We start from the raw sequence: 23709 nt of genomic DNA, 5'->3' as shown, positions 1-23709 counted from the left end.
GAGGGGCTTCTGATGGACCCCTGTGACCTGAGGACCTGCCACAGAGACAGGCCATAGCGCGGTAGTTAAGAGCGCTGGCTTTGAATATCCATCCCACCGTTAGACGTGGAATCCTGGCTCTGCCACTCACTACCTTTGTGGCTTTGGTCAAGATCCTTAACTTCTTCCCCGGGCTTTATTTTCTTCAACTGCAAAGTGGGGATAATAGTTAAAACTACCTCTTAGGCTGTAGTGAGGTTTCCAAACTTAAAAATTCAGGAATTTACAATGGTAACTTATCATTGTTAAGACCTGTTGCATACAAAGAAGATAACGCTGTAAATAACTACAATGTTTTCCTAAAAGGGCCACGTTCTTATCAGAAAACTTTGCTGAACCCCTGGTGACTTGATCTCTAGCGCTGGGGTTCCAATGAGTGACGTCTCTCGCAGGAGCAGTAGCCCCGAGATCCGCCAGGTGAGGGCAGAGCTCTGCCTCTCGGCCCTTGGGGGGGCGGAGCCGGCGCGGGGTCACGTGGGGGCGCGGGAGGCGGGTCCTTGCGCGCGCTGGTCACGCGGAGCGGTGTTGACACTTCCGGGTGGGACCGAAGTGCGGCGGTGGGTCAGGGGGCTGGTAGCCATGGCGTACAACGGCCTCACGGTGCCTCTGATCGTGATGAGCGTGTTCTGGAGCTTCGTCGGCCTCCTGGTCCCCTGGTTCATACCCAAGGGTCCCAACCGGGGGTAAGTGCGCCAGGGCCGCCTGCGGAGCGACGCACGACGAGGAGCAGCCGGGCCGGGAGAGGGAGGGGGAGGGGGCGACCCGCACCGCGGAGACCCTGTGGGGTGGCTCCGACCCCCGTGCAGCCCCCGATTTCCTAAACGCAGCAACCTGGGTGACTCCTGGCCGCAGCGTGAGGAGGGTGACCTCCAGCGGACTATTCTTGGGAAGGAGCTTTAGGGGGATATATTTTTTATCAGGTCCTGTGTGGGGACGATGTAGTCGGAAATGGGTTTCTACCAACCCAAGAAGAAGTAGAGGTTCGGCCTTAGGCGACTTTAGCCTTGCTCTCCACCCAAATGAGGCCACATTTGCCTAAAGGGACGGATCAGATAAATAAAAGAGAATTTGCCCTCTGCACTTCATAAGTTGTCGCAGTTGCACAGGACAGGCTTATGCAGCGACGTCCAACCCAGGCCTTGCATCTCGTGGCCGCCGGGAGGTAGTTGGCACGCGATCTGCAGGGAGCTTATTACTAAAGAGCAGGAGGTGTTGTTTAGAAACCCCTGCGTCACACGGCTTGGAGGGCGCTGCGGCCCTTGTGTGTGACTGTAGCGAGTTCTTAGAAGATCGGTTAAGAAAGACACTTTTTCCCATGTTAAATAGAGCATAATCTGTTTTGTAAGTGAACTTTTATAGCTATCCTCAAGGGAGCTTTAGCACTTCTTTTCTTTCTTTCCTTTTTTTATTTTTATTTTTGCCTTTTAGTTCCTCTTTTGGCGTTTAGTCATTTTTTCCTCAGGGCAAGATCATGTGGGGTGAAACTTAGCCCGAAGTCACAGTTTGTCAGAAACACCCTTTTTTATTCTTTGCAATTAGTTGGTGGCCTCACAGTGATTGGCAGGCAGAGTAGACATTCAATAAACATCTGTTGAGTGGATAATTCTATTGCTTTATTAAAAGAAAGAAAATACTGTTACTTCCTGAACCCCTTTTGCTCTCTGAAATAAATTTTATTAGTCCTGTTATTTCCAACTAGTTTGAAAATAAAATATAATTTGTTTAAGAAGGAAAAATGGTTCATGAATTTCTGTCACTTGGTAGCATTAAGCCCCCCCTTACCTTCCTCCATCCCATAAATCACCAGTCATGTGGGTCATCTTTCCAGCCTCTGATAGAGGAAATAGAGAGTCAAATTTCAGGGGTTGTTAGAACAATTTATATTAACCAAATGTAATTTCTTACACTTGCTCCTCCTGGAGTGAGAGAACAATGAAGTACTTCTTTGCTGTGTTTCTGTTTTCAACTGTTTTATTACATTACTGTCCACCTTTCCAGCCTTCATACTCAGAAAAAGCATTTGATTAAAGTGCTGGTAGCACCGGCCCTTCCTTTCTTAAAGGCCCCGCCTGCCCAGCCTTGGGTCTGGGGGCCCCCGGACAGGGTAAGGAAGCGCCTCCTCTGCTCGGTGTCCGGCCCCAGTGTTGTGATTCAGGTTTGACCTGCCAGCGGTACATTCTCCAGGCCTAAGTCACAGCCTCCTCCCCAGTCCTTGTATTTCCTGCTCTTGGCAGGATCGAGCAGGTCTTAACACACAGTGTCTCCTAGGAGGTACCGTATTACAGTGTGAGAAACACTGCCCCTAGCTGGCTGATCCCTGTGACCTTGGACAGTTCAGTTAGCTTTTCCACATTCTCCTTTCTCCACTGGAAAATGGAAACATTAATACCGAATTAGTACTGGTTTTTCTTTACCTCCCGAAGAGACCGCAAAATAATTAAAAAAAAAATGCATGGAGGAGTTACATTACTTCAAGGCCTATTTTGAATTTTCAAAACAGGAGAACCTTTTTGACTGGAAGGATTAAAATACCTTCACTGAGGAGATAGTAAAGCGCCTTCATGACAGCGCTGCAGGTGAAGCGGGGGGAGGACTTCGATGTTCCTTCCTCTTCCCTCCGAGAGCCCTGCACACCCAAGGGCAAGACATTGAGTGGCGGGGTTGTTGGGAGCTGCTGAGGCCCAGGGAAAGGAAAGGCAGACGGGAACACTTCTGAGCCTTTGTGTAGCCCAAAGCCCCTTCCTCTCTCGTTCTTTCCTATGGCAGGAAAAGAGTGGGGGAAAATCAAGTCTGCTGGAGTCAGCTTTCCTGGCCATTCCTTGTTTTCTTTGTTCTTTCTTTCCTTCTTTCTTTCCTTCCTTCTTCCTTCCTTCCTTCCTTCCTTCCTTTCTTTCTTTCTTTTCTTTCTTTCTTTCTTTTTTTTTGTGATTTCCCTTATTTCTCTTTAGGAACCCACACATCTCTCAAAGCTCAGGTTTTCCCCAGTGGCTCTCTTGGCAGTAGACTGGGGGAGGGGATAGGAGAGGCATAGGGATTGGTGGGCCAGGCGTCGGGAGCTCATTTATTTCAAACAGAACATTTTCAGACATAGAGAAGTACGGAGGGCGGTACTGCTGCTGTACACCACCACGCAGCTCCAGCTGTCGTCACGTATTTGTATTTGCTTTACCTCTGAATACATGAGTATGTGTGTACACGCATCTCATCTCACACACCCCTGAGCCCCCTTATCCTCCTCCCTGCTTTGTTTTTCTCCGTCTGCACTGACTGACTCTGGCATACGGACAGACGGACAGATACATTGAGCCACAGGCCTTGTCTGTTTATTGTTCTTGTTTGTCGTCTGTCTTTGCCCGCTGCCACGTATACTTCACCGGGACAGGGGTTTTCATTGGTTTCCTTTACTCTTGTGTCCCCAGAGCCTGGGACACACGGGACACACTGGACAGTTAATGAACATCTGAATGGACATCATTAACTGGACAGTTAATGAACATCTGAATGGACATCATTAACTGGACAGTTAATGAACATAATGAATGAATGAATGGATGGATGTGCCAGTATCTTAACCATAGGAAATGCACACACACAGAACTTCTAAAGGATGAGTTAAAAATAGAATCAGGAGTTCTGACATTTGCTTAGGGCATGGAGACCTCTCTGTGGACCCCACTCTTAGGGATGGCACGGGGCGTCGAGAGCTGGTAGGCTGCAGGGTGCATGTGATGAAAGAACATTTTAGAAGGGTTGACTCAAGTCATGGTGGGTAGAATGAAAGGGAAGGAAGGGCGTTTTGACTCTGCTGGCAGCTGGCCAAGCGATCCTGACAAATTTTGGCGCTAATGGTGGGGAGAGAAGGGAAGAAGTCCAAGTGGGAGGGTGCGTGAAGGACTGAACCACAGCATTAGGTGACTCAGGGTACAGAGGAGGCGTGAGCAAAACGGTGACTGATTTGAGGGTGGCTTGGGTGGGTGGAGTGGCAGAGCTGCCTCTGGGGAGCGGGAGATCCCGAGGGGAGCCTTTGGAAGGAGAAATGGGAAGAGAGTAGTAGGAGACCAGTTAGAAGTGTCGGCATTGACTGGGTCCAAGACCGAGGCTTAACTGTTTCTCAGACTGGAGTGGAGGTGGGGAGAGGTCAACACTAGAGGGTCTCATTTTTACAAGTGTTGTGTGATTTTGTGGTGGAGAACGCTACCAAATGGGATAGTTACTTGGATGTCAAACTAATGGTCACGACAGCCTTTGTTCAGTTTCAGATGGCTTTGGGTTAGAGAGCTGAGCTGACATAAATAACTGCTTACCCCTTTAAATACAAATGGATGTTCAAGTATTTACTTAAACCTCTACCAAATTACCACAGGGTACACTGCAGCCTGAGGGTGTTGGAACAGATGGCAGGTGCATTTTCTGGGTGCACAGTCCCTGCTGGTTCGATAGCTGGGGAAGGGACTGGGACCGGGACCATCCTGCAACGTTGGCAGAGTCTGCAAATTACCTGATTTTTTTCTTTTTTAGAGTTATCATCACCATGTTGGTGACCTGTTCAGTTTGCTGCTATCTCTTGTAAGTATGCTTCTCCTGTAAGTAGTTTTTTCTTAAAGTAATAAGCATTATTATTGGCATTTATAATGTGTGTGATAGCAAATGAAACCAGTGGAGTATGATTATTGGGACACTTCCCAGCTTTGTTTTGTCAAAGCTTGTTCCTCATGTAGCATCTAGAAATAGTGTCCGAAGCCTGAGAATAGCGCACTTTTCCTGTGTTCAGTATTTACCTAATTTTCTAATAACGTAATTAGTTACGTAATTAAATATAAGTATACTTACATAAGGACTGCACAGACAATCTTCTCCTCTGTCAACACAAGTACACTTTATCTGGCACAAGTTTAAAGCTCATAGTTGGCCCGAAATTGTCACTTTGTATTTCACTTGTGGTGCTTTGTATTTCACTGCTGTGAAGTATTTAGGCCTCCTCATGTCACTTAAATGAAGCTGTAAAGCTGTTCTTTATTATGACCTTTCTTCATCAGGTGACCAGAAGTTGAGTTAGAATTATAATCAAGTAGAAAAAGAACCATTTTTTTAATTAAACATTTTTTAACTTAAAAGTATAATAATTAGCATCTGTTTGCATAGATTGTGTCATTTACGTAAACTGCTGAGTGGAAACTGTTTTTGGGTACGGAAGGTGACCCCCCCCCCGCCCCCGCGTCTGTTTTGGAGTGCTGGTCTCCGCCGGCGGGGGTCCGGGGTGTCGGCAGTGTAGCGGCAGAGCTGCACCTAGCAGCTTGAACGCTGCCTCCAGCTCCTGGCCGCTCACCCCGCTGCCTTGGGGAGCGGAATCAGCCCTGCTCCGGGAAAAGACCGAGTCGTACGGTCAGTGCTGGAGAAAGGAGCCACTTCAGAGTATTCCCAGGCCTTACGGTTTTTTTCCTTTTTAAATTGCGGTATATTTCACGTACCATAAAATACACCCTTCTAGGGGTTTTTTTTCAGGGTTTTGATTGAACCACTGACTGTCTTTTCTTGGAGGGAGCTTGCTAGCTTCCTGAGACCCCCTTATGAGCAGAGTGCCGGAGCTGGCCACACTAGCGGTCAGTGCGCCCCGGAGGCGGGAAGCCACGGTTCGGCCCCTGTGATGAGAGGCCACGGCTCTCTGTGACTCTGAATCTGAATTTCCTGTCCTCAGACTTTTCACTAAGGTGTTTTTATTTGTTTGTTTGTTTGTTTTTAGATCGTATTCATTTTCAGAGAGAGGGGAAGGGAGGGGGAAAGAGAGGGAGAGAAACATCGATGTGCAAGATAATCGCCTCTCGCGTGCCCCCAACTGGGGACCTGGCCCGCAACCCAGGCATGTGCCCTGCCTGGGAATTGAACGGGCAACCTTTCAGTCTTCAGGCTGGCGCTCAATCCACTGAGCCACAGCGGCCAGGGCTCACTGAGGCCTTTTAAAAAAAATGTGGGAATGAGCCAATTCCAGTTCTTCAAACTGGAGGCAGAAATCAAAATCCAACCCCAAGAGTTATCACCGTGGATTTTGACTCTGTGGTTCGTCCTCGGTCACCTGTTCAAGTGCGACTTGACGCGTGTCAAGCCGAGTCGTAGTGGGCTCTGCGAACGTTGCTCCCTGGTGGTGGTGTTGGCCCGCCTCAGCAGCCGTGCTCCAAACACGAGACGCTGGTTGGCTGGGTTAGCCTTTTCTTCTGCCGGGAGAGGTAAAGAGGCTTTTGGGGGTGATAGCTCAGCCTCCAGAAGGGAAGTCTGTGAGGTAGCAGGTGGAGGGAACTAGTGAGGGATCATTCTTACACCAGCTGTGTTCAGCTTTGAAGAGTCAATGACAGGAAGTACGTGCATCAGCAGGAATCCATCGTTTTGGGGGGGGGCAACCGAGTCCCGGGCCACAGTCCTGCTGACTCTTACAGCCAGCCCAACTCGGGGGCTCTTGCTCAGTCGGGAGCCAGGGAGTAGCCCCGCCACAGAAACGGCCTTCTTTTTATTTCTCTGAAGACCTCTGCCGTCTGAGCAGTAAGGTTGGTGGCAGGGTCTTACAAAAAGAAAAAAAAGGATCACGCAGAGGATTGACTTCACATTAAGGTAAGATGGGACAAAAATGTTTTCTGACTTTCTCTTTTTCCACCTTTGAAATTTAGTTCATTTTCATGATACCCTCTATAGAACAACAAAACGTTTCCAATCAGTCTCATACCTCTTACTTTCACTTTCAATGTAAAACGAATAAGTGGACTTGGTTGGAAATTACATCGCTTTGAGTCTTTGTGACTCAGTTGGGCACTGTCCATGAGTCCTTACCCCTTGCTGTCGAGATCTGAGACTGTTTTTTCCCGTGTGCCAGCGTGCTCGTGCCACTGGTGTTGCGGGTGGATTGGCGCGCTCGTCGGTGTGTTTGTAAAGGTAGTGCACGGAGTTCCAGCGCAGCGCTCCTGGAGGCCGTGTATGGGGAGATGAGCTGGATGGGACAGACTTTTTGAAAATATTTTTTTCTTTTCCTTGAAACCTGATTATATATCATACTTAGAAAGTTATCTGTCGGAAACATATGGGTGGAATTCAAGCTCTAAATATTTTACATACCAGATTCCACAAAGGGGTGGGATTCTATAATAAGTTAAATTGGAAAGAGAAAACATCACTGTTGGTAGTAAGTATATGAATATTTTCTTGAAAATGCCCCTTTTGAAGGAGGACACACTCAAAGAAACTGGATTTCCTAAACAAAATCATGTTTTGAAATACATTCATGGAGCCTTTTAAAAAAAAAAAATTTATTTATTTTTTAGAAGGGAAGGGAGGGAGAAGGAGAGGGAAATAACCATCAGTGCGAGAGAGAGACATCAACTGGTTGCCCTTCATTCGCACCCCAACTGGGCACTGAACCTGCAACCCAGGCATGTGCCCTGACCAGGAATCAAACTGGCGACCTCACCCGCTTGCAGAACAATGCCCAGCCAACTAAGCCACACTCTCCAGGGTACATTCATGGACTTTTAAATTGCCTTCTGTTTGTGGCTGGTTTTGTTTTGTTTTTTTCTGTTTTCAGTTTGTTCTAACTGAAGGTCAGATTCTGTGGGGCTTGACACGTTTGAGCTCTGAAGAAGCCAGGATCTCTGCCAGTGTGACCAGTTTGTGTTAATAGTTCAGCAGAGCAAAGTCAATTTCAAAACAAAAATTCACTGGGAGACAGGCTAAGATTGGCATGCCACTGAAACTTCTAAGAGATGTCCGGTGAGAAACTGGATGCCTACGGAGCGATCTCGGAGGCCAGGAGATTGCACTTTCCTAAGGCGTTGATTGTCTACTGCCGGCACCTGGTGGGCAGAGGCCGGGGTGCTGCCGTGTGTCCTGCACTGGACGGATCAGTCCCTCCTCCCAGCGGAGCACTCTCCAGCCCCAAATGCCGCTGAGAAACCTGCCCTACGGGAAAGGATGTAGAGAGAAGAGGGGACAGGACCAGAGCTGATGAGCGCCAGCATTTAGTTGTACAGAGGAGGAAGGGCCAGGAAAGGGCGCCCTTGAACCTTCGCAGTTGAATTAGGGGGCGACTGGAACAGATGAAGGAATCAGGGCCGTACAGTCAACAAGCATGCACCCCGCAGGGGAAGCTGGCGCTCCCCAGGAGTGGGAGGGGACTGGGGGCAGGTGGCACGGTGCGGGGCGGGGGCAGGCGGGGCGCAAAGAAGTAGTCCTCCCATTTGCGAAGCCTGAGTTACCGGGGGCGGGTGAGTGAGCGACAGGCCTTTGAGCAAGTTCTAGAGAACCCGGCAGCCGGGCTGGAGGACGGGGAAGGGCGGGATGTTGGGTCAAGTGGTGAGATGAGCAGCGCAGTCTGGGCAGGAATTTGGATCATGGTCGATGGTCCTGGGAGATCTGGGAACACTGTTTTCTGGAAAACTTGAGGTAGACAAAAACGTGAGATGTGTTGAGCTGAGTGCTTATGGTTCCTGTCCTGAGGCTTAGCACAGCGGCGGGGCAGCCGGAGGCTCTAGCCGCTGGGCATGCTGCCTCCCCGGCCGCCGGCACTAGAATGGTGGGGCCTGGCTTCGTTTCGTTTTAGTAGTTTTGTTTCCCAGGACAACTGCACCATTGATTGAAGACTTTTCCGTTCTCCATTAAGTGGCTTTGGCATCTTTGTTCAGAATGACTTGACCGCATATGAGTGAGTCTGTTTGCAGACTCTGTCTTCTGTTCATTGATCTCTTTGTCTAGCCTTAAGACAATACCATACTCTCTTGGATATTGTAGCTTTGTATTGAAATCAGGAAGTCTAAGTTCCTTTGTGTTTGTACTTCAGGATTATTTGGCTCTTTTAAAATAGCTGTGTAAATTTTAGAATCATCTTGTCAGTTTTAACCAGAAAAGCCTGTTGAGATTTTAACTAGGATTATGTTGAATCTATGGATCAATTTGGAGAGAACTGACATTTTATTTTTCTTAGGGGAGAAAGAGGGAGAGGAACATCGGTGTGCAAGAGAAACATCGCCCGGTTGCCTCTTGCAGGCCCCTAGCTGGGGACCTGGCCCACGACCCAGGCATGTGCCCTTACTGGGAATCGAACCCACAGCCTTTCAGTCTGCAGGCCAGTGCTCAGAGCACTGAGCCACACCAGCTAGGGCAGAACTGACATTTTAACAGTACTGTCTTCTGCTCATGAACATGGCATATCTCTATTTATTCAGGGTTTCTTTATTTCCTTTCTTCTACTTCGCATTTAACTTGCTCTTTTTCTAGCTTAAAATAGAAATTTAGATCATTCATTTTAAATCTTTGTTTTTTTAAATGTAAGAAATTAATGAACAAAAAGAAATTAAAATGAAATTCTCTCTGAGCATTGTTTTAGCTACAGCCTACAAATTTTGATGATGCTGTGTTTTCATATTTAGAAGCGTGGTGTTTAATTTCCAAATATTTGGAGCATTTCTAGATATCTTATCAGAAGGTACACTCTGTAAGATTCCACTCTCTGGAAAATTGGAACATACTCGTGGCTCAGCAAGTGGTTTATCTGATGGCTGTTTCATGTGCACTTGAAAAGAATGTATACTTTGGAGTTGTTGAGTTTTGTATGCCATAAACGTTAGGCCAGGGAGGTTCAAATCCTCTAGATCCTTATTGAGTTTTTTGGTCCACTTTTCATTAGTTACTAAGAGAGGGTGTTCAAATCATCAGCTGTTGTGGGTCTTTTCTGTTTCTCTTTTTAATTATTTCCATTTTGTTCCATTTGTTTGGAAACTCTGTTATTGGGAGCATAACACATTTGTAATTGGTATGTCTTCTTGATGAATCGATATCTTTATCACTTTAAAATGTCCCTCTTCGATCCTTGACTCAATTTCTATTTTATCTGATAGATAATCATACCACCTATCTTACACTCATTGTATCTGTATCTTTATATTTAGAATGTGCCTTTTTGCTATCACTCAGCCTTAGTTTTTTATTTTTATCCATTCTGACTGTCTTTGCCTTTTAATTGACAAATTGAGATTCATATACAATTAATGTAATGATTGATATATCTAAGTTTGGGCCCACTATTTTGTTAATTGTTTTGCTTGTCTCACCTTTTTAATCCTATGCTCTTCATTTTAGGTTAGTTGAGTATTTTTAGTTTTCTACTTTAATTCTTCTAAGGGCTTTTTAGTGATACTTTTTTATATTTTTCTATTTAGTCTTTCATCTAATGATTACAATGTATATTCTTAACTTTTCAAATCTGTTTAAGTTAATATTGAGCTACTTCAGGTAAATGCAATAACCTCGCCACAATATAATTCTACTTGCTCCCCATCTTTTGTGCTATTGTTATCATATATTTTACATCTATATGTTGTAAAATCCCTACTATAGTATAACAGCTTTTACCTTAAGGAATCATATGTCTTATAAAGAAATTAAGAGAAAGAATATTTTCTACTTGCCCACACATTTACCATTTTTAGCGTTCCTCATTTGTTTTTGTAAATTTGAGTTTCTATCTGGTATCCTTTCAGCCTAAAGAACTTTCTTTAGTATTTGTTGTAGGACAGACAGGTCTGCTGACAAGTTCTCTCAGCTTCCATGTATCTGAAAATGCCTCTATTGCACTTTTATTTTTGAAGGATATTTTTTCTGAATATGGAATTGTGGTTGACAGGATTTTTCTTCTTTCTTTCGAACGACGTTAAGAGGCTCTTCAGTTGTTTTCTGGCCTTACTGTTTCTGTTGAGAGCTTAGCTGTCATTTGAGTAATTGCTCCTCTTTCTGCATTCTTTTACCTCTGGATGTGATCAAGACTTTCTCTTTGGTTTTCAGCAGTTTGACTATATGATGTGTGAGGGGTGGTTTTATTTGTATTTATTCTTACTGGGATTTGCTGCGTTACTTCAATCTGTAAGTTAATATTCTCCGCCAAGTTTGAGAAAATTGCAGCCTATATATTTTTTTCTTCTTTTTTTCCTGCTATTCTTTTTTCTTTTTCTCAGACTCCAATTGCACGTATGGTCGACTTTTCTTCTTTTCTTCAGATTGGATGGTTTCTATTGGTCTGTCTTCAGGTTCACCGACTGTCTCTTCTGTCATCTCTGATCTGTTAGTAAGTCCATCCAAAGGTTTGTTTTTTTCTTTTTCTTTTTTCCAGTTTGTATATTATACTTTTTAGTTCTAAAATGTCCATTAGGTTCTTTTTTTTATAGTTTTATTTTTTGAGATTCCTAATCTCTAGTACCATCACATAGTTGGTTTTCATATTTTGTTCAGAGTTTATTATTACTGACTATAGGATATATATTACTATATTTTGTTCAGAGTTTATTATTACTGACTGAGTTTGTTATAAGCTACTCTGCTATTATCCGAACCAGAACTTTACCTATTGATTGTTTTATTTTCAGGTATTATATTTTTCATTTCTATAGAAGTTCTTTAGCTTCTTTTATAGTTTCCTTTACCTCTCCCTTCTTCCACCCCTTACTCCCTCCCTCTCTCTTACTTCTTTCTCCCTGCATATATTTTAAGCTCGTCTTATTTCTTAAGACACCGTTTCTTTATAATCTGTACCCGATCGCTCCCGTATCTGAAGCCCTTACAGGTCTGTGTCTGTCCTTTGCTGCCCTCCGCTCATGGTGCCTTGTTCCCATATGTGTTTAGTTACAGTTGATAGCCAGCTGTTCATTTTCCCTGTCGTTTTATATGTATGGCTTCTTGGAGGTCTGGTGTGCAGGTGGACTCCTTCCATAAAGGATTCGCACTGCTGTGCTGGAGGCCCAAGGCCGTCACTGCGGTCCCACGCCGTGCTGGCTGTTGGTCGGGGGCCACTCTCGGCTCCCAGAGGCCACTACACTCCTGCCGTGCGGCCCCTTGGCCGTCAAAGCCAGCCATCTTTCTCCTTTTTCAGCCGCTGAGTCTAAAGAGGAAGTAAAACCACACAGTAGGTTAAACATCATTTTTATAAACTGACAAAAGGGGGTAAGATACAAGAAAGCTGTGTGAGGTGCCCTGGGGTGGAGGGAGCCCTGGGGAAGGACAGACTTGAAGAGGATTCCGACCTCCTGGGAGAGGGTGTGGTTTGGCCCGCCCAACAGTGGAGAGGTTTCCTGGTTTGGCCTGGCTGGAGCGGGGCTGGAGCTGCCGGGTGAGCAGTAGGCCCCCCCCCCGCAGTACAGGCAGGGGAGCAGGTGGCCGGTGACATGGGTGTGTAGCAGAGTTCCTGTGCCAGTGCAGGAGCCTTCAGGGCATGTGGGCCACGCAGGGACTCTGGTTTTGGGGCTGAAGGGCTGCGGGAAAGTTACTTCCAGGCTGAGGCTACAGGATCAAAGAGCAGCCATGCTCTGGGTGGAGGCTGCTCAGGCTTTGCCAAATGTCCTCACACCCGCTTCGCCAGCTCCCTGTCCCCGCCTGCAGTGTCCTTCCAGTTCCCTCTACTGAGACAGCGCAGCAGTGTGCTGTTTTCAGGGAGGGAAAAAGTTGTTTATCACAGAGCACACGCTGAAGAGGATGTTCTGAGCTAATCGGCAGTAAACCCGAAAGTGATACACACACTCCAGATGCCTCTGTCAGGGAGAGCCCTGTCCCTTTTAGGAGCTCAGCCAATTAGGGCACATCCACTCTGGAGGTAGGATGTCCCTTTCCTAGAGCCAGCTTTGTGTCATAAACTGACCACAGGAGTGGCCGTCATCGCATTCACTGCCTCGGGCGTAGACAGGGAGTGTACGCCAGGGGATGGGTGTCTCGGGGGACACCGCGGGGCTCTGCCTGCCGCAGCGGGGCGGAGCGGGAGAGGAGGGTGACAAGGATGACTCAGCGCTACACGAGAAGCTCCTGCGCAGAGGACACAGGTTGCATTTCATTCCGTCCTTGAAGCATGTTAGCTGCCCCATGAGGAAGAGAGGAATAGCTGTGTTTATTAAATTTCTATTTGTAACTACTCCACAGAGCACGTTCATATATATTCTGCCTTTATTTCTTAACATTTTGAGACAGGGGTTGTCTTCATTTTGCAACAGGGGAAACAGGCTTGGGGTTGTCAGGCCACTTGTCTGGAGACAGCCAACTAACATCCAGTATAGCTGGGATTGAAACCCAGCCCTGTCGAATACTGAACCCTGTGTCTTCTAAGAGCACCTAAGAATGTGTTGCCCTGGGAAGAGATTGCGGCATTAGAGGGGCATGAGGGCAGGTGACAGAGGTCGTCTCGGCGGAGAGAGGGCGGATCGCCTTCAGCGCTTCGGCTGTCTCTTGAGCCCCCTGTAGAGGTCGCTCCTGTTGGGCCTTCACCGGAGGCACCAGGGATCAGAGCAGAAGGCCTTGCCGGACTTCCTCGTTCTGCCCGGGATTCTGGGCATCTATCTGCTTGAGCCGTGTGTCACTGGGAAGTAACCATGCCACTTGTCCTTGTTCTCACCTCTGAATATGAAACAAAATAAAACGAGATCTGAGAGAGCTGGGTATAGCCTTGTGTGTGTGTGGCGGGGGGGTGTTTTATGCTTGGAGAATTCTAATAACCAAGAGCCACGCTCACGACCAGTGGCCAGGAGTATGTGTAGAATAAACCCTCCCGTGCTGTCTCTCCCAAATCACAGTCTGCTGCTGTCCTGGTGTGTCTGTCCCAGGCTCGGGAGCCCCTCAGGGGTGGGCCCCTCTTCTGATCCTTCTTTGCGTCCCCAGAGCCTGACGCGGAGCATGGCGTTGGTCGTGATTGTGGGAGAAACCAGGACATATGTTTCAGCCTGGCCCGGCGGGACTCAGGAGCCCTGGGCCCCCTCCCGGCGTGGCGCGGATTCACTCCCAGGGGCACTGGGCTCCCCAGGGCCCAGTTCCCTTCTCTTTAGAATGAGGAACGTAGACTTGATTTTGGGCCATTGCAGCACTGCAGACAGATGTCACCACACCACAGCTGCCCCAGGCGTTTGAATGATCTCAGATGGTGACTAGGCTCGGCTTCAGGTTATGGGGACATGTGGAACCGTGTGGGTGAATCGGAAGGGTACATCCCGTTCCCTCTCCTTGGACACATGAAGTAAAGGATTCATTGGAGTATGGCCTCTTCTTCCACCCACTTCCATCGATTCAGACTGGACTTTTTTCACCCTCCCAATTCTCCACAGTGTTTCTCTGCTTTGAAGGGAAATTGCAAGTCAGTCGGGGTCAGAAGGGCAGGCACAGGGCTCAGCTGGTCAGCAGGGAACAGTTCCTCCCTGAAATTTCAGATGAACTGACCCGGGCCATTTCCCAAGGAACTTTGCTAAACTCTGGTTCGTTGGTGTTTTTAAGTGAGATGTTTTGCTTGACTCAAACCATTTAAAATGGTATGTAAAATTAAATTCAAAAAAGTTTCTCAATACTGATTTGAGCAAGCAAAGTGGACTTCCTTGTTGCTTCTAGAGATTTCTTTTTTACCTCAGGTACCAAGGGCTTATCGTGGGTTTAAGCAGTGATCTGCAGGTGGATTCTCCATTTCCTTAACCCCTAGATCAATTTAGGTTTCGCCTAAAGAAATGTGGTCATTACTTCAGAAAGTGACTTCTGTAGGGGACACAGTAGAGGGAGCGGATTTCTGGGTCAGGAGCTGCTACCACCTAATTAGTTTTGTGAGCGCAGGCCAGTCACTGGGCCTCTCTCTGCCTCAGTTTCCTTAGCTGAGTTAGGGGAGAATGCAAAGGAAGGTCCCCTGTGAAGCAGAGCGCAGTGGGTTTGCAGAGCTCCCTAGGTCGCCAGCGTGCAGCCAAGACTGGGACCTGCTGCCGCGCGGCACCCTAGAGAGGGCCGGCAGCTGGCGTCTCAGGACTGTGCATTTCTGGTGAAGAAGGGAGACAGACTCTAGTTCGGGTTCAACTGATTTTTTATTTCGATGTCTAAGCATTAGCCAGTTATTTCCGTGTCTCACGAAGGGACAGGCGACTGCTGCACAGTCAGGCTCTCTTGTCTGCTGTGATTGGGGAAGTCCTGGGTCTGTGTGGAATTTTCCATGACTTGTAGCTCTGCACCGCGAGGTCTGCCGCAGTCACAGGGCTCTCCAGTGTGTCCGCCCGTGCTGCCCGCCCCTTCCTTTTATTACAGTGTCAGATCCATGTCAGACCTCAGCTACACGCCTAGCCATTCTGTCTGCGTCTAATACACTAGTTCTCAGGACAGCAGAGAATCTCATCTGAATTAGCTTTTTGTTTATAAAGTGAGTCAGCCTGAGGTATCTGTTTTGGCCCTATGTCCTCAGGTGTCGTGTTACCTGTCACAAAACCCCCTTTTGTGGGGCCGGGTGGGAGGGCGGCTGCCTGTTTCTGCAGGCGCAAGCCTCTGCTGCGGCGCTGGCCACTGGTGATCAGAATCGGCTTTTTGATCCTTCGATTGGAAGAGTTCCAAAAATGACCGCAAATGAAAAGAACAGAGACCCAACCAGATAAACGACCTGGTTCTGTTTGGCCAGTTCCCTCCTTATAGGGGAATTGGAGGTCCTAAAATTTCTTTGCTCTGGTTCTCATGTAATGGTTCTCAGACTTTGTTGGGTACGTGAATTACTGTATCAGATATAAAGGCACTCGTGATCCGTGTAGGAAAATGTTAGCTTGACTGCGTGCTGTTGTTCACGTCCAACCCTGAGGTTACGGGTGACACTCTTGCCCTTCCTGCATAATTAGTCCATAGATTCTGAAGTGAGCAAGGAAATTAAATGCCCGTCTCGTTCAGCTTTTCTGTGGCCCATATTTTCCTGGTGATGGTGGCTAGAGAAGGGGCGCTCCAGCGTTAGAGCCTCGCTGGCAGATGGGGAGCTGAAATTTCACCTGGCTGTGCCCGGGACATGGCGTGGCACACGGCAGCGGCCCTAGCATTTCGAGAATGGGTAAAGTTAACACGTGTTCTTCCTGAGCCTGAGAGTTGGGGTGATCAATTGAAATGATGTGAAAAACACTCTGAGGTAGAGATACATGTATGAATTCAGGGAACCTGAGCTTCTTAGAATTAAGAAGGTGAGAGAACACAGAGAGAGGTGTCCTGTGACAAAGCCTCACTGCTTTGTAATGTGTGTCTAAGCGAAGGCCACGTGTGCTCGGTGAAACGTTTGTTGCAAGCTACACCCCGGACTCCCATTGGTACAATGTGTTAGGAGCTCGTGTTGAAGGTTGGACTGAGCAGGATAGACTTATGTGTTATTGAAGCTCTTTTCTTTTGTCCTAATTGAAAACGGTCCTGTTCCCACATGATTTCACCACTTTTTGTTGTCATTCCTCCTCCGTGATTCTTTCAGTTGGCTGATCGCAATTCTGGCCCAACTCAACCCTCTCTTCGGACCGCAGTTGAAAAATGAAACCATCTGGTATCTCAAGCATCACTGGCCTTGAGGAGGAAGACCCGCAGTCCAGCGCTCCGCCACCAAGGTGACTGTGTGCCCTTGACCTTTCATATTGTGTTGTCAGTCACTCACTGAGAGTTTGCCTTGGCCTTTTTCTCAGAATTTTTGTGGCATTTTAACACTTGGCAAGGGTGGGCTGCTGAAAGCAAACGTGACCTGAAGAGCAGAAGTAAATGTGGACGTTAGGTTGTTTGCTTTACTAAAGGATTTATCCACAATATTCTTTTAAATTCCACCATCACCGTGCCATTTACAACAGTTTGATATACAAGATTAAGTTTCCATGCTGTCTTCTAGACACAGCTCAGGGACAAGACCGCTGGTGGTTGGTGTGACAAGTCTCAGCCGCTGCAAGTGGCCATTAGGGACATTTCGGAATGCTCTGGATAGAGAGAGAAGGGTGCTTTCTTGAAAACTGGTCTTAAAATTGCAGCTTTTCTTTGGTTCTGAGGATCAGAGAGGCAAGGAGTGGTATAGGGGGAAGATTTAGTCACTGGCTGAGGTCGGAACACCTGCCCTTTAGCCTGTTCCTCTGTCACCATCATTTTGATAAAGGGAACATAGCGCTGCTTGCCTGGGTTCTGGTGCAGCTTTGGGCAAGGACCCCTCTCTGGGGTACGGTGAACCTCGTGTTGCCTCTCAGGAGACTCTGGCGCGCCCGGCTCTCCTCTCTTCAGAGACGCTGAGGTGACCAATGGGTCCAGGCAGCGGCACCCTGGCGCGCCAGCCGCCGCGTGCTCTGTCCGCCTTCCACCCAGTTCCTCCTCCGTCGCTGCCCGTGGCCTGCATCAGGGGTTCTGTAGAAACTGCAGAATGGTGATTTTCTGGTTTTCTCATGCTTCCACATTTGAGTAGATGAACTCTCTCTAATAAAGATGAATTTTCCCTTATTAGCTAGGGTTATTTGGTAACCTTGAAATACAGATCATATAGGAAAAGCAGAATACATATATTTCTTTTCTTTTTTTAATTCTCAGAGTAAATTATTGGTGCTCAAGTTCCTTCTAGGGTATCCAGTGAGGTTTTCTTTCCTTTTTCATTGTAATCAATTACATTCACTATCCTTTGTATGTTTAATTGTTCTTTCTTTGGCCGGTGGGAGCCTGTCTAGATTGGCCTCTGCGTCCGTTCGATGCTAGTCTTGGATGGTTTCCTTACTTTCTGGCAACATCGCGGTGTCCCAGACCCTCTTGTATGTTTCCTGGCCCGGGCTTGGAATCGGCTGGTCCTCCAGTTGCTTTCTGAATTTCCCTCTGAAAGGATCCTGGTTCCCTTGTCAGTCCTCAAGCCCAGCTGGCCCTGTTTTCTTTCGGTGGGAATGGTATTTAAAAACCAAGAGCTGATTGCTGAGTGCATCTGGTTCTGCTGGGGTGTTATTGCTTCTAAGCCTTGACAGTGGACAGAGCCAGGAAGTGCATAGTTTTAAGAAGAAAAAGAATCATGTGTTCATATTAGTATTTCTAATTCAAGTTTAACATTATAGGGTTTTTTTACTTCTTTGGTTTTGTACTTGATTATCATTCATATATGCCAACAGTCTTGCTTCCTAAAGACAGTAACTTAATTATTTACTTTCATTGTCCTACAGTATATAAAACAGTTTTCAAATAACACCAGTATAACTACCAACTATAACTTTATTGAGTGCAGTTTAGGATATCTTTCCTGCTTTCTTCGCCCTTAGAACAAATAAAGAACAAAATGCTGTTTTCTGAGGTCACTTGACATAATTATTTTTCTTGGTGGTTATCAATTTGATATGTAGTTAGATTAAGTTTTATTTTGTGTTCAATTCATAATAATTTATATTTACTTATTTTTATTTCTGATCTATTACCATTGTCCCAATTTCCCCCGTTACTCTCCCCTGCCCCCCGCCCCGAGTCAGTCCCCACCCTGTTGTCCATGTCCATGGGTCATTTCATAGTAATTTTTTTATTTGTTGCTATTTTTGAACGTGTAAAACATTTCCAAAGTCAAAATTATAAACAAGATAATAAATAAGAAGTCTATCCTTCAGTATTTCGTTTTGCCTAGGATAAGCAAATACGTGTGTGTGTGTGTGTGTGTGTCTGTCTATCCTCCCCCACCCCCCACACAGCTGTTCCAGAAAGGAAATACTACGTATACTCTTCTATAGCTTGCTTTTCCCTGAACACTGTCATCTGGAGGTTGCTCCTATCAGTGGATAGAGATCTTCCTCGATTCTTTTTATACCTATTGATGTCCTTCTGGATTGTTTCTGGATTGTTTCTAGTCCTCTGCTATTAGTAACAAAGCCACCCTAACCCTAGGCCATTCAGTGCCTATGACATTTTATATTTTTGCTAATGATCTTTGGGTTCGAGTCCCTGAAAATGAAATCTCTGGTTAAAGGTAAAACTAACTACTTTTGCTAAGTAGGGCCACACTTCCCTCCCTCTGGACGGCGCCATTTTTGCGTTCCCACCCACAGTGTGCCAGAGCGCGGGTTCCCTCACAGCTGGGTGTTTGCCCGTCTGCTCGGTAAGTGGTCAGCTTTTTCCCCCCTCTTTACCCAGGGCCTTTTGATTTCCCTCTTACATAATTTTTGTTTGATCTGATGCATACGATTTTTTTACCTGACTTTTTTTCCCACAACATCTCCTGATTGCTCTCCTTTCTTTTATCTATAGTGAGTGTTAGATAGGGATGTTGCTTGGGCTTTAAGGCTGAGAATTTCCCGCGTTGCCTTTCACTGAACTTCTCTGAGCCTCATTTCCTTCCCTTCTGATGAGACTGTTAGCCTCTGGTCCCACATAACCCTGTGTGTGTTAACCTAATTGACCACATCTTAACATTTGCATCCTGGCCCACAGCACCCCCCTGGGGCTGCTGCTTTAAACCCTGTATTAAATAAAGTTGTTCCTTGAAAAGGAAAATGCCAGGAAGGTGCAGGCCGGCGAGCCCTGGTTCATATCCTGGTCACAGTTGTGAGCACCGTGACGTGGCTGCTCCGCGGCTGAGGGAGTGATGGGGCAGCGCCAGCACCCGGGCCGTCGGAGTTACAGACCCCAGTGGGTGTGACCTTGCAACAGGTCAAGGCTTTACTTTTCTTGGTGGTGAACTCAGCAGATTGAGCTAAATTCCCTTCTGAACTTTGAGCTTTTACACAACAGTGGGGTGACCAAGGAGGGCAGAGCCCAGATGTCGGCCTGTCTTCGTCTGGTATGGAAAAGTGTGATTTTGTACATGATGTGAGTAAGAGCCCAGGCTGGGAAGATAGATGTAAGCTAGACACGGTGTTCAGCAAGAGGGCAATGAGGAACAGTCCTTGAGAGCTTTAGAAAAATTGTATACAGGTGAGATCGACTTGATCTGAACAACACAATCAGACACTTAGTTAATGTTTTGCTGCTTTAATCACTCTCCCTGCCCCGGTTTTCTTCCGCCTGTGATGACTGGTGGGTGGAGTGCCGACGCGTTAACAGCCGGGCTGGAGGCCCGGCCCGCGCCCCTCAGAGCGGAGCTCGCTTCCTCTGTCCCCTGCCCGCCTTGCTTCCCTGGCCACGGCACTGTCACATCAGCGTTTCTGTTTTTGTCAGTGTCCTGTTTTCCCACAGCCTTGGGGAGGTCATGCTAGTATTTTGTCTCCTTGGAGTGGTTTGGCTTCAGAGCCCGTGTCGCGTAAGTTGGCTGGTTTGCCACATCATTGTGATACATCAGATGAGCTTTCACAGTTTGCCACAGTTCTAAAAGGAAGTTCTATTTTATTACAAAGTCTGGAGGGGGGGATAGAGAGTATTGAGAATTAGGCTTCTGCCCTGGGGGAGCTGTTTTCTCTGCATTCCAGAAATACTTGAGTGCTCACGACAGGCATAGTACTGAGTGGAAATTTCAAGGAAGGCCCTGAAGGGGTTTCTGATAGGTCCCAGTTAAATGAAGCCACAGCTGTGGCAAGTTCAACAGTGCAAAGGTGTTTGTGATTGAAAAGTGTGTTTTTCACTCTGATTCTGACCAGATAGCCTGCCTCAGGCCCAGTCATGCCTCCATCCCAGTTCCTGGCGGCGCAGTTCTTCTGGCCATGTAGGGCCAGAACCTGTCAGTCACTTCTTTGCCCTCTGCCTCGAATCCAGTTGATCCTGGTAGAGTCTCTGCATCTGCCCCTCCCTCCAACACCCCGTTTCTGACCCCGGTCGCTGCAGCTCACAGTCACTGCAGTGGCTCCTCGTCAGGCCTCCCTGTCCTGCAGTTGGAGTGTCTACAAAACGCCATCCTGCTTCCCTTCTCGCTGGCACGTCCCTGAGACAGATTGCGGCTCGCCCCGAGCCCTCGGTCCCCCTGCACGGGCTGCAGTGGGGGTTCAGTTCAAGGTTCCCGGGTCAGCGGGTTCAGGCCCCTTGAAATGCTGTGGCACGTGTTGTAAGCGCAGCCCACAGAAGAGAAGGGCGATGATCTGCAGGTTACGTCCAGCGTCTAACTTGGGGGCCAGGCCCTTCGCCATCTGCCCCCAGTCTCGCTCTGCTGCCTTTTCCCTGCTCCGGGACCGCTGGGTTCCAGCCTCGCTGCTTTCACATTCTTGGCCTGTTCGGCCTGACTTACCCTTTCCTGCCCCTTGCCACCTACAACCTTCACTCATTCAGAAAGTAGATTAGAAAACACTCTTATTTTGCAAACGTTCTTCTGCCCCCTTGTCCCACTCTTGGACGCTCTTCCTGACGCTTGCTTTCTCTGAGCGGCCGGCTTGCACGGCCCTGCAGTTCCTTTCCTGGCTGCTTGGTTTCTAAGTGATTTCTTCTCTCCCGAAATGTGTGTAGCTACCCAGTTTTTTGCCATTCCTTTGCTGCCTTGCCTCGTCTGGTTGAACACACACCCTTAGTTTGCTTAAGTGCCCTTGTAGCTCACCTCCTAAAGTACATACCTGCACATAACAACAGACGAGGAATTATTTTGTGAGTTTGTCTTCAATGAAAAAATAAAGGTAAAAATAACCTCTCTCTCTGAGTAAAAAGTATATTCACTCATTCTTCCCTGAAAAGATTTCCTAGTTCTGGACTTCAAATTTTCCTGTCGTCTTCATTCTCAGTTTTATCTGAACGTAGCCTTAGTGAGTGCTTTACTGTACAAAAGGAGAACATAGTCCCTTTGTTGAGTTCCCCCCCCACCCCATCTAATCAGAGAGAGGATTAGAATGTGCTCCTGTTTAATTCACTCTAAAATCAGCTGCAAGCCTATGCCATTTAACCTAGCGCTCGCTCACGTTTATTTTAAACTGGGTGTCATCGAGCTTGAGTGAAAATTATCCCCCATTTCTATATGGTTTTTCAAAAATGACGACCTGTTTTTTCATTCGTGATTAATTTATTTGTCCCAAAAGGCCTAGACGATGAAGTCTAACCAGTATGTGCTTCATGGAGAATCACCCCACAGGGCACCTGTGTCCGCTGTTCAGGACTCTGAAGTAAAATTCAGGAGGGGCCCGGGCCCGGGCCCGGCCTGTGCGGCGGGAGGAGGGAAGCGGGCCACTGGTTAGCGGGAGGGTCTGTGAGGCTGGCGGCTCGCTCTGCTGACTGCCCCGCTGAGGCCTGCCATGTACACACGGTGCTCCGGTCACACCTTAAGGTGAACGTGCATGGTCTGCAGTGTCCTGCCTGAGCGGTCCCGGCAGCCGGGGCTTTCCACCACCGAGGGCGGTTGGGCCGCCCCGGTGTGCACCAGCCTCTTGTCGCTGCTGGCACCTGGACACGGGCCCGGGGAGCCTTTTACCACACTGCGCTGGGGCTTCTGCCCCTGCGCACTGACCTGGAACACCTCGAGGGCCCACCGGGCCTCTCCACGTGCTGTGTGACCTTCGTTCCTGTCAGACCTGCCTGCCACAAACCCTGTCTCATCGAATTTAGCCCTTCCCACCTGCACTTAACCCTCAACGTGCTGGCACACTGTGCGTCCTAACCAGCGTGTTCTCTTGTCCACCAGCTCAAGGCTGGTGTGGAAATGGCCTTTGAAAGATTTTTCTCTTTATTGGCTTTTTAATTCCAGAAACCGGTGTTATAAAACAAGCTGTCCGTAGAAGCGTTCACGCAACCGCCATCGGCAGCTGGCTGTGTGCAGGCACCTGCCCGCTGGCTCTGCGAAGGCGGTGCTAGAGCTTGAAGCTTCTAGCAAAGAAACGCACGTTTGTCGCCTACACTTGTGGTGGCAAGAGTGGGGAGCAAACTAGAAGCAACTTCGCGGACCATGACAAGGAGTCCGCTCTTGAGGAGTGTGACAGAGAAGAACTTGCCACTCCTGGGGGACCTTGCTCCTTGCTGTGAGGGGGGAAGGGAAACGCATATTCTTGAAACCGAAGTGAACGCATCAGATTCCTGCACGATTGGTCTTAGTCACTTTGCTCTTCCTCTTTCTGTGACACGATCACACCTGCCTGTGATCCTCAGTTTAGCAGTGTCCCTGGTCACAGGACCTCTTAACACCACTCTGCAAAGCCTGCCCGAGCTGGCAGTTGAGCCCACTTTTGACGCCAGTGTTTATTGAGAACCTACATACTTTAAATGTTGGCCTCGTTGACTTCCTTGATGTTCTCCTTTTGCCCTCCTGAGGGTGGTATGAGGACCAGTTACTAGAACGGCTTTGTTTTGCAGGTCACGAAGAGAATTCCTCTAGATGCAAAGCCACCTCCACGCCCAGACTCGCCTGTTTGGGTCAGCAGCTGCCTTAAACATTCGCACCACAGTTGAATACCTTATTCTACAGTGCAGTATTTTTTTCCTGTACCTTTTTTACACTTTGATGAATTATGTGCCTCCTTAATCTCAACTGTGCTGACGACATAAAATGTGTATACACTCTTCTGAGATAGAAGGTGCTTGTCTTCTGCGAAGCACGCCCTCTCTCCTGGGAACCTGTGGATTTGAAGATGGCTCCCGCCCACTCACAACGTGGGAGTCCGCGACCTGTCTTAAAAACTCACGAGACAATAAGCCTCCAGTGCAGCGGCCAGTAGGAGAGCATACTCAAGGGGAGCTCTGTCCCCACAGAATCACACCAAAGTATATTTTCAGGATGAATTTCTTCTGCCATCTTTTGGAATAAATTATTTTCCTGCTTTCTATGGAAATCTGGTGTTTGTGTTTGTTAAGCTCATTTTTATAAGCTTTTCTGTCTCTAATGCCTTAAAAAACAAGACATTGCAGTTCAGACTCAAGTTGGATGTAGGAAACTGGCCATGTCTTTTGAGGTGCCTGAGGAGACTGGTAAGTCCTTATCTTAGTCACTCAGGGCGCATTTGGGTGCCTGCTCTGGCCAAGGCACTGGAGGGTCAAAGATGTGGAAATGGGGTGCATGCCAGCTCAAGAGCCATTACGCTA

The 23709-nt window shown here is 47.7% G+C and overlaps 1 protein-coding gene across 1 annotated transcript; it reads left to right on the top strand.

Annotated features, from left to right (window-relative positions):
• The first annotated feature begins 543 nt into the window (after positions 1-543).
• On the top strand, positions 544-23453 carry LOC129066475 (V-type proton ATPase subunit e 1). Its single transcript, XM_054568038.1, has 4 exons — positions 544-722; positions 4558-4605; positions 16280-16409; positions 22984-23453. The coding sequence occupies exons 1-3, from the start codon at positions 619-621 to the stop codon at positions 16371-16373; spliced, it is 246 nt and encodes an 81-aa protein (XP_054424013.1). The 5' UTR covers positions 544-618; the 3' UTR covers positions 16374-16409; positions 22984-23453.
• Positions 23454-23709: the final 256 nt, after the last annotated feature.

The sequence above is a fragment of the Pteronotus mesoamericanus genome, unplaced genomic scaffold (assembly GCF_021234165.1).
Source record: "Pteronotus mesoamericanus isolate MK-2021 breed Mesoamerican mustached bat unplaced genomic scaffold, CSHL_Meso_final contig_2, whole genome shotgun sequence".
Taxonomy (NCBI): domain Eukaryota; kingdom Metazoa; phylum Chordata; class Mammalia; order Chiroptera; family Mormoopidae; genus Pteronotus; species Pteronotus mesoamericanus.
The sequence above is the reverse complement of the archived record's forward strand: the minus strand, read 5'-3'. Positions and strand labels throughout refer to the sequence as shown.